The following is a 14,525-nucleotide window of genomic DNA, read 5'->3' on the forward strand; positions in this document are numbered from 1 at the left end:
ATCTACCTCCAGGTGACTGTGGCACTGACAAGCTATTTTAAGCTCAGACTGTAATCCGTTATCTGCTTGTACTGGAACAGTGCATAACCACAGATCTGAGTTGTCTTTGGGAAACCATATCCACAGGTTTTCAGCATTTGACTAAGGAGTTTTCTAATAGCTATAACCAACAGCAGAAGGGTTGTGAGATGCTGGTTTTCATTAGCTGTATGAGTGATTCCCAAGGCTCCATAATATCTAGAATTTGTATTCCTTCATGTTCATATAGCTAGAACCTGCATTAAGGGGCTGGAAGCCAAGAGACAGACTTTTTAAAGATGTTACAGTGTATAGGTAGATGTTACAGAACTGTCAGCAATACTAGTTGGGAAACCTGGCATTAGATGGCTAATAGTCGGCGAGATCTGCCTGCAGAACAGATTTGCTGCCAGGCAGTGTCTTTTTTTTTTGCTTGAATTCCATGTGACTAGAGAGCACCTGGCTGTTCCAGAGCAGCAGTTCCTTTTGCCCACAGCCAGTAATTCTGCCTTCCCTATTTTACACTAGGTCATGTTGACACTTCCTGCTCTTAGCAAATGAATCATTGCATCTCCAGATGGTTCAACACAATTGTTTCCTCTGCTTGTCTGTGGCTCCCCCCTTCCTCCCTGCACACCAGGTGTTGGTAAGAGCAAAGAAAGATCCCCTGACGATAATGTTTATAAATTATATTTGGAACTGCCACCTCCTGCCATCCAACTATATAATAATCTTATTCAGGACTGGTTTAGACATTACACTTCTAGTGAGTTATTTTTCATTTGTGCTTCTGAGAGCTGACCTACACATTCCTAAAAGAATCACTGGAGTAAGTGGAAGATCTGCATGCCTGAATATTCCCCATTCTCACAGGTAGAAAACTAATACTTCAGGGAAGGGCTGCTCCCCGACATTCTAGCTCTCTGTGTGTAGGGAATTCTAAAAATAGATGCAAGAAAGAATTCAATTATGCTTCTGTCCTTCTTTTCCATGCAAAATTGTATCACCACATATTATCTGTGGTGATACAATCTCACGAGAACAACATTATGTGTGGTGCTGAACATTTTGAATGGGTCTGCCCATTTCTTATCAAGGAGGCTTGTCCTTTTGAAAGACCCTTGAAAGAGCCTAGACCACTCACCATCTGGAATTCTTGGACCTGTAGGTGGTGTTCTACCAGGAAGCCGAGAACATCTCCCAGGCGGATGGCACTGTCAATGTCTGGCTCACCCAGGAGTAGCTCACACTGCCTTACTGCCTCCTTGGGATCCTCTGAATAAAGCCTAGGAAGGGGAAACATCAGACACTAAGCGCTATGGGAGAAAAGCTTTTGTTCCATCATTTGCCTCTTAATGGAAAAACTGTTTGTTGCCTATCAGGTATAGAAATCTAAATACATGCATGCTCCAAGCAGTAGTATTTCCTTTCTCCTGGAATATTTTAGAAGGGACTAAGGAAGGAGCAGAAAACATAGATTGCAGGCAAGTTGAAGTGCCAAGAAGCACACAAGTTTCCATCCCCACTCACAGACACCAGAGTTTTCATCATACACTGCCAAGACTCTGCCCCCACCCTTCTGTTCTTCACCAGGAATAAGAGCAGGGTTGTGTACAGTTCCGATTGGCTGGCTGCTGTGTCAATCGCAAAGCCAGCCTGAAGCAGACATAGTGGGAGGGGGACCCATCCCAAGAGTCTAGTGAGTGTCCAGCTTATCATTCACACCCTCTTTCCTATTGAGCCCCCTGAACTGCAGAAGTTCAGGATGCTTTTGACAAAGATTGTGCAGCATCCCCAATGCACAGAAGTCTTAGCTGTTTCCTCTCACCTCCGGGCCTGAATGAATCTCTTCACCAGGGCCATCTTGCTGTGGAGGAGTGCAAGTTTGCTCTCCTGCTCAACGGGGCTGCGTGTCTTCGCCTTTGACAAGCATTTGTACGCCTCGGTTAGGGCTCCCAGTGCCTTCTCATAGTTCTGGTACTCATCCACCTCCACCTGCAGAGAAAGTAAATGGGATGAATTTCACTTTCTCTTGCGCAACCCAAGCTCTGTATCTGAGGAACACCTACGCACCTGAGCACAAGCATCGTAGAAACCAGCTAAGAGGTCAAGAGCCCTCCCTTTGGTGTAAAAGCTGATGATGTTCTTCATAATCTCCGGGTCCTTGCGCCAATCCAGGGACTGGAGATAGTTGGCAGCCATGATGTAAATCTCTCTCTGTCTGGAGACACCAGCAAAGAACACAATCTTCTCTGTGTCTCCTGATTTGAGCAGGGCTCTCATTGCCTGCAAATGAAGGGGCAGAGTTGGTGAGGCTTGCATTGGTCTGTGGCAAACAGCAGCAGCAAACCAGGCAGAGCTAGGAAAGAAAGACCTGCAGAATTGCATGTTTCAGTCCAAAGTTTAGGACCCCACAAAAAATACCCATCCCCATACTCTTAGGCTAAAGACAATCAGTACATAGGGTTTTTATCAGTGATAACTAGCACCTTAAATCAAGATAAGCTAACAGTAAGCAAGTGCAGAAGATCAAGGACTGGGAGTAATATGTTCCTGCCACCTCATTCCTAAAGTGACAAACTGCAACATTCTGCATTATACTGTACATTACAAAAAACAAAAAAGCTTGGGCGACAGGGAGGAGAGGTTGTCCAAGCTCCAGGTTCAGAAGTAGTAACATTTGCTGGAGAACAACAGGCCTCTCTTTCCTTCTTGCCCAGTTTGTGGGCTTCCCAAAGGGATCTTCCTAGGTCCTTCTCTGGTACCTTTACCAGACAGAGTTAATAAAAGGTGCCCTTGGCCACCAGTGCTCAGACTTCCAGAAACTTTTTACTAGCATCAGCTCCTGCCAGCAGCCACAGCAGTGCAGCACAACTTGCCTTCAGCTTGTTCCCTGACTGCGTGTACTTCTTAGTGGCCATGTGGTAATTGCCCTGCCGCATGCAGCAATCGGCAATTTGCTCCAGAAGTTCCCGTCGCAAGTCCTCTGGGACCTCTTTGGAGTCCTTTGAAATGGTCATCTTCTCAGCCATCTCCTCGGTGATGGTCAGATTCTGTGTCAGACAAAGCTGGAGAGCATCGTGGTACTGCAAGAGAGGACAAAGAGAGTAAGATCTTGCAAGGTGAGGGGAGGCGGAGAGGGAGGGAAGGAGGACAATACAACTTGCCAAGCCCAAGCCCTAGGATGAGAGCATCTTTTGAAGAGCACTTTCTAACTCTGAGGCGGAGCTCTTTTTTTGGGAATGAGCAGTGCTTCAAAGGTGATTCCTAGCAACACAATAGAAAATAAGACATCACTGAAAGAGTAACCAAAGCCAAGCCATTACAAGCTTCAGGGTGTTAGGGCCAAAAAGAAACATGATAGGAATGCACCAAGGCTCAATGCCCGGGGGGGGGGGGGGGGGCGGGGAGTGGAGAGAGGGAGGGAGATGGGAGTCAGATAAACTGTTTTAGCCACAAAATGGGCACTGTAGACTATCCTGTATCATGATATCAGAGGTCATCAACTTTGGGTCCTCTGACATTGTTGGATTCTCCCAGCCAGTCAGGGATGATGGGAGCTGCAGTCCAGCAATATCTGGGGAACCAAAGTTGAATAGCACTGTTCTAGGCAACTTGCAATCTGAAGGGGTGTTCAGAGGTTTACTCAACAATTATGAGTTTTCACCTGGCACTTTTTGGACACCTTTTGGGTCCTCAATCTCTTCCCTAAGAAAGTGGAAGACAAATTATTTCCTCTGCCCAGCTACACAAGGCATTCAAAGTGATTCTGTTCTGTGTTATTGTGATAGGATTCAAGGCTTAAAAGGGTAGCTATCAATTTATGATCCCAAGAAATTTCTAATCTGCCCTCCCCAAATCCTATTATACTTGAACCATTCTGCTTGCCAAATAAAGTTTTGTCCAAAGACCATGCAAAGCTTTAGTCCAGAGGAGATTTTGAGAATGTTTCCTAAAAATAGTGGTTTACGGATTGCAAGGTCAAGAACTGAAGGCATAGAGGACAAGGTTGTCATTTGCTGAATGAAATGTCATATATACAGGTTACCTTTTTGGCAGCTAGCAAGAGTTCAACTGCCTTTTCATACTGGGCATGTTCAATGAAGAAGTCAGAGCAACGAGCCAGCAGGGCTGGGTCCGACTTCTCATCCAAATCGTCAGCAATGAGCTGCAGGGCTCCAAACTGCTCTGTGGCAAAGGCTAGCTCCAGAGCCTTGGATAAGTGTCCTGCCTGTCAAAGGAGACATGAGGTTTTAGCTGTGGAGTTTGGAACAGACAGGGTTAAAACTCCGTGGTGCCCTGCATCTGGGAGGGGCCGGAAGCAGGGCCGTAGGTCACAGGCTTTGTCTGTGAGAGTTACTTTCAGTTCTACCGAGAGACGCTGAGAGACACAGCTAAACAGACAGGCTGTGTCTGTGTGCTTTTGGAAGCACGGAGAATGCAGGAAAACTCCGATGGAGAGACTGATTTATGACTTGTAAATAAACGCTTCTAGAGATAAGAACCGATCTGTCTTTTGGACTTGATTTATCCCTTTCTCACATGGACTCAGGACCACTGCATTATTCTGCTAGGCCAGCTCAGAGCTTCCAGGGATACGGAGCTGAACTGGGAAGCTTGCTGGACCCAATATTCCGGATGGGGAATTTATTTTCATTCCCAAATTAGCTTCCAGATTTTTGTTATTCTTTATAATCCACTTTTCAGAAAGATTTCTTCACAGCGTGGTAAACATAAATATATGCATACCGAGCATACAACAATATAAAGACAAGGTGCTTGGACTGGTCATGGCAACTGCTAGGTATGCCTCTATTATTGCCTCCCTGTGAGATGGGGTGGTGCCTGTCTGCTTGAAGGAAGCAGTAATAAAACCACTCCTCAAGAATCCATCCCTGGATTTGGAAAATCTAAGTAACTACCAGCCAGTTGCTAATCTCCCCTCCTTCAGCAAGGTTCTTGAGTGGATGGTTGCAGACCAGAGCCAGGTGCTCTTGCAGGAAATTGATTGTCTAGATCCATTGCAATCAGGGTTCAGGCCCAGTTTTGACACATAAAACTGCTTTGGTATGATGTCCTCTGTTGGGAGAGGCACAAGGAAAATGTGTCTTTGTTAACTGTCCTCAACCTTTTAAACATGTTTGTGGTAGGGAAATTATTGGTTTGTTTTTGTTCTATTACTTATTTTGTGTTCTCATTTTGTATTTTTATGATGTGAACTGCCTGTGATCTTGAAGTGCAGTACACAAATTTAATGAACAAGAACAACAGTTTTAAAACAGCCATCATCACACAGTGCGACTATGAAAACAGCATATAATTGGAATAAAAACAGCACCACAAAGCTACACACTCATATATATGAAAACATATGTTTTCAAGGCCCACTTAAAAATGCGCAAGGACAAGTCCACACAGCCACTGCAGTACAGAAGCCTGCCGATCAGCCACCAGGAAAGAATTATGCCTCCCACAGTAGTATTCATTTGATTTGAGAAAGGGACTTCCCACAGAGACAGAAGGGCTTACCTTGTGATACAGCATCACTGCCCTGTCCATTTGCTCCCCCTTCCCTTCGTAATAGCGGGCTGCTTCTATCATGTCTTCTGGTGAGCTGAGGAGAGCCAGGTTCATCAGCTGGTCATCCAGATTGTTCTCCTACTCCAAAAATATTTACTGTATTAGTCATGGTTGGACCTCCCACGAGGCACACTGAGGCAACCGCCTTAGGCAGCTGATGCTGAGGAATGGCAGCAGCAACAGTGCCTAGCTGTTCTCCCAGAGTTTCCAGCCATTGCCAAATGTTGCCACTTGGCCTCTCCTGGGTCCCTTAATCTGACTTTATAATGTCTGGCATGATGAAGGATGCTATCCTATCACCAGTGCTGAAGTAAGATTCAACTGCTGTGCCAGCTGGCTTCTGGCAATGTAACTGTGGGGAGGTGCCATCTTGCCCTTCACCTTAGGCAGCCGGTTATGACTCTTCTCTAGAACCTCCCTTCTCTGGGTTCCATTGCTAATGTCCACAGATAAAACTGAGAATACAATATAAAAACCAGAAACCAAAGCATCTCATAGTTCCCAATGTAATGCAATTCCTTTGAACTGAACAATTAAATTGCTTGTTTACTATCTTAATTTCCATGTATTCGGAGTTCTAAAGAGCCAGGCAGTTAAGAAATTTTAAATAATATTTATTCATTCCATTGCTAGCTTTATTCTGTGAAAGGAACTCACAGAGGTTCCCGGGTGGTCTCCTTTCTAGGCACTGACTTGCCCCAGGACTGTTCAGCTTCAAGCAAGTGCCTTCAGATCAGACCCAGGAAATAATAGCAGCAGCTCTATCAGTTTTAGCTCATGCAGATGGAATTCATTCGCAAGGAGACAAAGCACCCTTGTAACCCTTTTGGTGTAAAGGACACATACATCTTCCTTCCAGGTTGTACCTCCACTGCCGGAAAATTGCCTTTGTTCACTACACAAACCTCAAACTTGGAAAAAGACGATTCTCTGGCCTGCTGGCACTACTGATAACTTTAATCAAAAAAGTATGGAAGAATGTTGATGACATCACATTTCCATGACTTCTCTCTAGAATCCTCAGGTTGAATGTGCTGAATAGCATCCACAACACAGGGACAATAACAACTAGCAGGGATTTGTACCTGAGAATCTGCATGCGTTTTTTGGCCCTTGTGGCTGGCTTTTCCCATTATCGCCACCACTGTGAGTCAAAGGGCTCTCTACGGTTTCATTTGGAAACTTGTGATGGTGTGTGAATGCTGCATGTACCTTGCACAACCGAATAGCATTGTTAAATGCTTGTGCTCTGGTGTAGAAGTGCACAGCCTGGCTGATGTCATCATTGCTCTCATAATGACGGGCGACGTGATATGAAGCTGCCCAGTTCCCTGTTGCATTTGCTATTTCCGCTGCCTGAAATGAAAGGAGGGAGAAGAAAAACCATTATACTTACTGCCCAGGTTAAAGCATCAAATGGCTGCCAGTGCTGGAGAACTCACAGAAAGGAAGCTTAATAGCACTGAAAGAACGTATATACTGCCTTTCCTTTCTAGATGCAATAGTGAAGCGGTTCAAGCTTACCTTCTGGGTGTTACCCAGGAAACAGTGAATACGGACCATGGAAAAATAATCCTGAGCCAGTTCGTAGTATTTTAAAGCCGCATCCATGTCTGCCTGACCTTCCAGATACTGGGCCCACCACTTCCACAAGCCTCTAGAAAACGGAGAAAGGATGACTCAATTAATTGATTAAACAGTGTGCCCTACTTTTGTTTTGCAACAAAACAAGTGCTATGGCTTCTGCACAGAGGGTGCACAATCTAGATGTGAGGGACAAGACGGGGCGGAGATGTCAGAATCTGAAAAAGAGCCCCGAGGATGCTTCACCCAAGATATTGCCACTCTAGAACGCCAGTGCAATAAGGCTGACCAAGTACAAGTGACTTATGATCACAGCCTCTGAAACAGAAGCTACTGGCATCTCATGTGGCATGAGAAATCATTGGAGGTTTTTAAGCAGAGGCTGGATGGCCATCTGTCATGGATGCTTTAGCTGAGATTCCTGCATTACATGGGGTTGGACTAAATGACCCCCGAGTTTTCTTCCAACTCTACAATTCTATGATTTATATTCATTTTACAGCAGGCCGGGAAGGAGATGGCAGAACTACCAGAAGATCTTTGTCTGGCCAGCAAATAAGACCAGAATGATCTTGCCCTCTCTACTGCAGTCACAGGGCAACTGGCAGCTGGAGCAGAATTCAGTCTGGCATGGAGGGATCACACAAACACTCACTTATCTTTCATCTTGTTGACGTAAGACTCCAAGGCCTGTAGATCTTCTGAAAGCATTCGAGGAACCTCAAACTTGTGTGTCTCTGACTTCTCATAGCTGTGCAGGGAAACAGCATGTTTTCATTAGGTTTTCAGGGCCTAGATAGGGGCACAGGACTGGGAAAGTGGCACTGCTATGCACTGTCCTACTTATATCCACATATCAACACTGGGTCGATGGCAAGAACATGAAACAGGTGTATTAACTGAAAAAGTTCGCTGCTAGGTGTTCATATGCCAACAAAACCGTATCACGACTAGGAATAGGATGCTGATGTAGCTCGGACTGCTCTAACACCAATCCTTTGCAGACACCCATAGGACTGGAGGTTGCATCCAACAGAGTCATTTCCCCCTCCATTCCTCTTCCCTGGAGCACCATCGTGCATCCTCAAAATTGTCTTAAGAGGATTTGAGGTATCCTCCAGAGCAGGGGTTTTTTTTATGGGGGGGGGGGTGCAAGGAGAAGAGAAGAATGGGAAGTCCTGTTGTGTGAGCTGAGCCCTCTGTGCACAGAGTTGGATACAACTTTGGATTGGGACTCAAATTAATACTTACTAGGTCAGTGCAAGATTGCGCTCGGCTATGGCTTCCAGGTGCTTTGCATAACTGTAGTAGGTGGTGCGCAGGTGGACGCGGTCGTGAACCTCGGCTACTTCTATGGCTTTGTCCCACTGATCTGAGGCCTGGTAGAACTTGTTCAAAAGGTCATAGCGCTTGCACTGCTTATACAGTTGCTCAGCATCTTCCTGGAATGGAGATCAGACAGCTAAAGAATGAAGAGTGCTTTGGAAATTATGCAATTTTTATATGCATGCGCATATACTTTGTACAAAAAAGAAAACGGGAATACGAAAGACAAAAATGCAACAATGAGAAATCAATTAAACAAAATCTGGATACGCGAGAGGTGAATGATGCAGAACGACAAAAGCAAAAAGTGCATTGCGCAAACAATATAATAATTATCTGATGAAAAGCAAACTAATGTGGGTGATAAAAGAAGTAAATGAGTATTTGGCCAATAAAAATGTAAGTAATAAGGAACAATAAGTCCACTAATCATTATCCAAAGTGTTTAGTATAAAATAATACATTTAGTTATGTGTCTTTTTTGAATTTCTAAGTTAAAAAATGGGAATGACAATGTTGCAATTCTGAGCATTGTGAACTCCCCTGATATTTAGAAAAATGAAAGGAAGTAAAGTTTCAAATAAATAAATATGATATCGTACCCACACCATAAGTGATGAAAAGTACTCAACTAGCCAACCCCAACCCCCCAAAAAAATCTATAATGCAGCTGAACAAGTGAGATGCCACTTGTAAATTACTAATAATTTTTATATTGTGTTTCTCATGAACTGCGGGCAGGTTGAGAGAGCAAAAATACTGATCACATTTTTGCCATTTTCATTTTCCAGTTGGGCTGTCCAGGCCCAGGCAGAGGAAAGGAGTTTGTCACGCTTCAGATTGCTCTCTGGTGTACAACAAATGTATTCCTTGTGATTCAGTTGGAGGGTAATGGAAATGACCTATTTTTTCAAATTGTGTTAAAGCTAGAAATAATGAGAGAATTTTGCAATGCTGCCCTAAGAAGATTGGACTAAATGTATACATAAAAAATAAGAACAATAATGTGCAACTTTGAGACAGGCAACAACGCACTTCCAATATTGAGTAGTAGCAAGGGTTAATTAAAAGAGGAATTTGAAGAACTAATTGAGCCCACAAAGCCCAGAATAGAAGCATTATGACTGAGACAGGATGTTTAAATAAAAATAAGGAAAACGCTAAGCAATCCGACCTCTAGGTCACTTGGTGAGGGAGGCGGCCTCCGCATGCTCCAGTCCAACAGGCTGAAAAAGTCTTGGCAATCTCTGAAGCAATGCCCCAGTAGAAATAAATGGAAGCTTGGGAAATGCTGCCACTCTAGAGCAGACCTTGGACTTTTAGCAAAGTGTGAAACCTACCCAGCCTTAGATGTTGGCTCATGAATTTGGGTGGGTGTGGGTGAAGTTATCAGACAAAGATCAAAGCAATATAGACAGGACATAGCAAATGTGGAGGAAGAGAGTGGGCAGCATTTGCTCTCAGCTGTCAAATAGAGCTTCTCTTCCAAAGGCAAGTTTAAAGTTTACTTTTGGTATTAAACAAGGGGTGGCTAATGGATTTTAAGCTGGACGGTCACATTTGCTGTTGACCAATTATCCGAGGGCTGCATGCCAGCGGAAGGTCTGGGGAAAGCAAAGCGGGTGAAAGAGGTCCCAATCTGCTTTAACTGCGCAGCCTGAGTTTCCCAGAATGACACAGAATCCTGCCCCAAAATAGTGGCAGTCTGGAAGTGTCTTTAGTCATCTTTTCAAAGTGCCTGTTTTTTTCCCTGCTCCGACACAATTTGGGAACCGTTCATGCTCTCCAAATGGCTTAATATGAAATGAAAGAGGGTTGCTTTGAAAAAAGACACCTGACCTACCAGCATACCCAGCTGAATTGCCAACATGGCTACCCTGGCTTCCAGCTCTGGCTCTTGCTCAGCCTCCCGCAGTGCCTTGGCTCCTCTAGCATGGCCCATATTCCCCAGGCAAACTCTGGCAACATCCAGCCTTTGTGTCTTCACACACATGCGGGCCATGTTCTCCCAGACGGATTCACTGCAGGAAACAAGAAGGGGTGACATGGTGAGAGTTGTATTTTGCAAAGGAGGAACCAATCTTGGGAAGACACCGGAGCAGCTGAACATGCCCGCATACCAGTCCTGAGTGATTTATCAATGTATCGCCCAGGCCTATTGTTGAAGCTGCTCAGTTGAGGCACAGAGAGGTTTCTGGTGACTAAGTAGCTGGCACTGCTACAATATGTGAACCTGAACTTACATGTGCACCGACAGCATGTATGTACATGTATATACACACCGCTGAGAGGTATAGGATCTTTTGTTGGAGTTATGACATGTACAGTGGTACCTCAGGTTACATACGCTTCAGAAAAGGGCACAAAATGAGAAAAAAGACAGAATTTTGGAGAAAATCAAAGAATGTGAGAAGAAATTAAGGACAAAACCGAAGTCACAGCCGATTCTGAGAGAAATTAAACTTTATCAAGCGCAATATTCCAAATTGATAAACCAGGAAATAGAGTGGAAAGTTAAACTAATGAAACAGAGAACATTTGAATCGGCGAATAAATGTGGGAAACTGCTAGCATGGCAGTTGAAGAAGAGACAAAAAATGAATACAGTTACAAATTTAGAGATTGAAGGAAGAAACATACAGAACCCTATGGACATTAGAAAGTGTTTCCAGAGATATTTCAAACAACTGTACACTCAAGGGCCGCAAGATGAGGTTGAGATAGAACAATTTTTGATAAAGAACGGATTACCAAAATTGTCACAAGACAACAGATCAATCCTGAATTGTAAAATAACACGACAAGAGATTGAACAAGCCATTCAGAACATGCAATTGGGCAAATCCCCAGGGCCCGATGGGCTTACCTCCAAGTACTATAAGACATTGAAAGACTATCTGATACAACCACTGATGGAGGTAGGCAATGAAATTTTGGAAGGGAAGAAGGCGCCGGAATTGTGGAAAGAGGCCTTCATCACATTGATACCTAAATCAGAAACTGAAAAGACACAACTTAAGTACTATCGTCCCATCTCCCTTCTAAATGTGGATTACAAAATTTTCGCAGACATTTTAGCAAGCAGATTTTAAAAAGTCCTAAATGAAGTAATTCATAAGGACCAGGCAGGCTTTCTCCCAGGCAGACATTTGTTTGCTAATACAAGGAACATTATTGACATTTTGGAACTTCTGCAAACAAATATTAATACAAAAGCTGTGTTAATTTTCATAGATGCGGAGAAGGCCTTTGATAATATCTCTTGGAAATTCATGAAGAAAAACTTGGAAGGGATGGGAGTGGGACGGGGATTTGAAAATGGGATAGATGCAATCTATTCAGAACAAAAGGCTAAACTGATAGTTAACAATGTGGTGACAGAAGAGTTTAAAATTGAAAAAGGAACACGTCAAGGCTGCCCTATCTCCCCTTTGTTATTTATTTCTGTCCTGGAGGTGCTCTTGAACATGATTAGAGGAGACCGGTTGGTTGAAGGAATATGGGTCGGAGCGAAACAGTACAAACTTAAAGCTTTTGCAGATGATTTGGTTTTGACATTACAGGAGCCAGAATCTAGTACGAAAAGAGTATTACAATTGATTCAAGAATTTGGCCGGGTGGCGGGATTTAAATTAAATAAGCAAAAAACTAAGGTATTAGAAAAAAAATTGACAGTTATAGAGTCAGAAAGGTTTCAGAAAGAGAGAGTTAAATGTGGTTAAAAAAGTAAAATACCTAGGGGTAAATATAACAGCAAAAAATCTGAGTTTATTTAAGGACAACTATGAGAAATGTTGGTCAGAAATTAAGAGAGACCTAGAAAGCTGGACAAGATTGAAACTTTCCTTGTTAGGCTGAATCGCTGCTATAAAGATGAATGTATTGCCAAAAATGCTGTTCTTGTTTCAAACTTTGCAAATTGTGGACAAAACAGAGTGCTTTCGGAAGTGGCAGAGAGATATTTCTAAATTTGTCTGGCAGGGCAAAAAGCCCAGAATTAAGTTTAAGATATTAACTGATGCGAAAGAAAGAGGGGGCTTTGCCCTGCCAGACTTAAGGTTGTACTATGAAGCCGCAGCTTTCTGCTGGCTAAAAGATTGGCTGCTTCTCGAAGACACTGATGTATTAGATTTGGAAGGTTTTAATAATGCTTTTGGTTGGCATGCATATTTATGGTATGACAAGGTTAAGATCAATAAGACTTTCAAGAACCATATTGTCAGAAAAGCAGTGTTTAATGTCTGGACAAAATACAAAGACTTATTGGAAAACAAAACTCCAAGGTGGCTTTCACCATTGGAAGCTAAGGCCCGGAAAAGACTCAATATGGAGGCCAAATGGCCGAAGTATTGGGAAATATTAGAAAAAGATGGAGATAATTGGAAATTGCAGAGTCAGGAGAAAATGAAAGACAAAGTGTGAGATTGGTTACACTACGCTCAGATTAAAGAAGTTTTTAAACTTGATAAAAAGTTAGGATTCCAGGTGGAAAAATCGAAGCTAGAAACGGAACTGTTAGAGCCTAAGACTAAGGTACTTTCAAAAATGTATAACTTGCTGTTGAAGTGGAATACACAAGATGAAACGGTTAAATCGGCTATGATAAAGTGGGCATAAGACATTGGATATAACATTATGTTTGAGGACTGGAAGAGGTTGTGGACTACTGGGATGAATTTTACTGCATGTAATGCTTTGAAAGAAAATGTTATGAAAATGATATATAGATGGTACATGACCCCAGTCAAACTTGCAAAAATATACCACTTGTCTGATAACAAATGTTGGAAATGTAAAGAAAATGAAGGAACATTCTTTCACCTTTGGTGGACTTGCCCTAGAGTGAAGGCTTTCTGGGAAATGATATATAATGAGCTGAAAAAGGTATTTAAGTATACCTTCCCTAAGAAACCAGAGGCCTTCCTTTTGGGTATTGTTGGCCAGAACGTGTTAAAGAAGGACCGAACATTTTTTATGTACGCAACAACAGCAGCAAGGATACTTGTCGCTAGGCGTTGGAAAACTCAAGATCTACCCACACTGGAAGAATGGCAGATGCAACTGATAGACTATATGGAACTGGCAGAGATGACTGGCAGAATCCGAGACCTGGGAGAAGAGACGGTGGAAGAAGACTGGAAGAAATTCAAGATTTATCTACAAAAATATTGTAAATTGTATGAATGTTAAGAAGGATGCGAGAGTATAAACAACTTGGCACCATTAAGCTAGATGAAGTGAATTACGAAGATAAGCTAAATTTAAGAAAGGATTAAAAAATTTTGAAGTTGTAGGTTATATTTAAATTCTTTAAGATTTGAATAAAGGATAGTTAAAATCAGAGATATAACATTGGAAAAGTAGATAATAAGAATAGAAATAAGGGGATAAATTTGCTGGAAAATTTTTTATAAACAGGAACGCAGGAGCGGGAGATGTGAGGGAGTCCAAAGAAGTGAAGAGAACCATGTCAAGAGATGTTATATTGTATTGTTTATTGGCATTGTAATTTTAAACAAAACTGTTAATAAAAATTATTAAAAAAAAAAAACAAAAAAACAGAAATCGTGCTCCGGCAGCGCGGCAGCAGCAGGAGGCCCCATTAGCTAAAGTGGTGCTTCAGGTTAAGAACAGTTTCAGGTTAAGAACGGACCTCTGGAACGAATTAAGTACTTAACCCGAGGTAGCACTGTACTTGTTATGGTTGTGCGTTAACCCTTAATCTTATGCCCACAAGAAACTCTCACACAGAGAAACAAATAAAACTTGGTTTATTATATAAAAAAGGAGGGCTAGAATATATAAAACTGCTGTTTGGACAGCAAAGTTACAGTCTAAGCAGGTAGCAAATTACAATACATACACACTTGGATGAAACAGTAGAAGATTCCCGAACTATTGGAAAGGCCTATGGAAGCATGGCATGAGAATCTTGCCATAAACCTACACTAGAAAGAGGGAGGTGGGGAAAGAAAGTATGCCTGTCCTTAAAGAGTCTTAGGGGAGGGAGCTCTGGG

At 42.8% G+C, this 14,525-nt stretch overlaps 1 protein-coding gene across 1 annotated transcript in view; it reads right to left on the bottom strand.

Annotated features, from left to right (window-relative positions):
* IFT140 (intraflagellar transport 140) overlaps positions 1 to 14,525 on the bottom strand; it is a 93,143-nt gene that overhangs the window by 1,636 nt on the left and 76,982 nt on the right. Inside the window, exons 19-29 of the mRNA XM_079952303.1 lie at positions 10,352 to 10,529; positions 8,434 to 8,624; positions 7,838 to 7,933; positions 7,123 to 7,255; positions 6,811 to 6,954; positions 5,548 to 5,676; positions 4,067 to 4,249; positions 2,898 to 3,104; positions 2,092 to 2,304; positions 1,847 to 2,013; positions 1,163 to 1,304 (exon numbers count right to left, since the gene is read on the bottom strand). Of these exons, the coding sequence (XP_079808429.1) occupies positions 1,163 to 1,304; positions 1,847 to 2,013; positions 2,092 to 2,304; positions 2,898 to 3,104; positions 4,067 to 4,249; positions 5,548 to 5,676; positions 6,811 to 6,954; positions 7,123 to 7,255; positions 7,838 to 7,933; positions 8,434 to 8,624; positions 10,352 to 10,529 (1,783 nt within the window). The remainder of the gene's footprint in view (positions 1 to 1,162; positions 1,305 to 1,846; positions 2,014 to 2,091; positions 2,305 to 2,897; positions 3,105 to 4,066; positions 4,250 to 5,547; positions 5,677 to 6,810; positions 6,955 to 7,122; positions 7,256 to 7,837; positions 7,934 to 8,433; positions 8,625 to 10,351; positions 10,530 to 14,525) is intronic.

The sequence above is a fragment of the Podarcis cretensis genome, assembly GCF_951804945.1.
Source record: "Podarcis cretensis genome assembly, chromosome: 14".
NCBI classification, from domain to species: domain Eukaryota; kingdom Metazoa; phylum Chordata; class Lepidosauria; order Squamata; family Lacertidae; genus Podarcis; species Podarcis cretensis.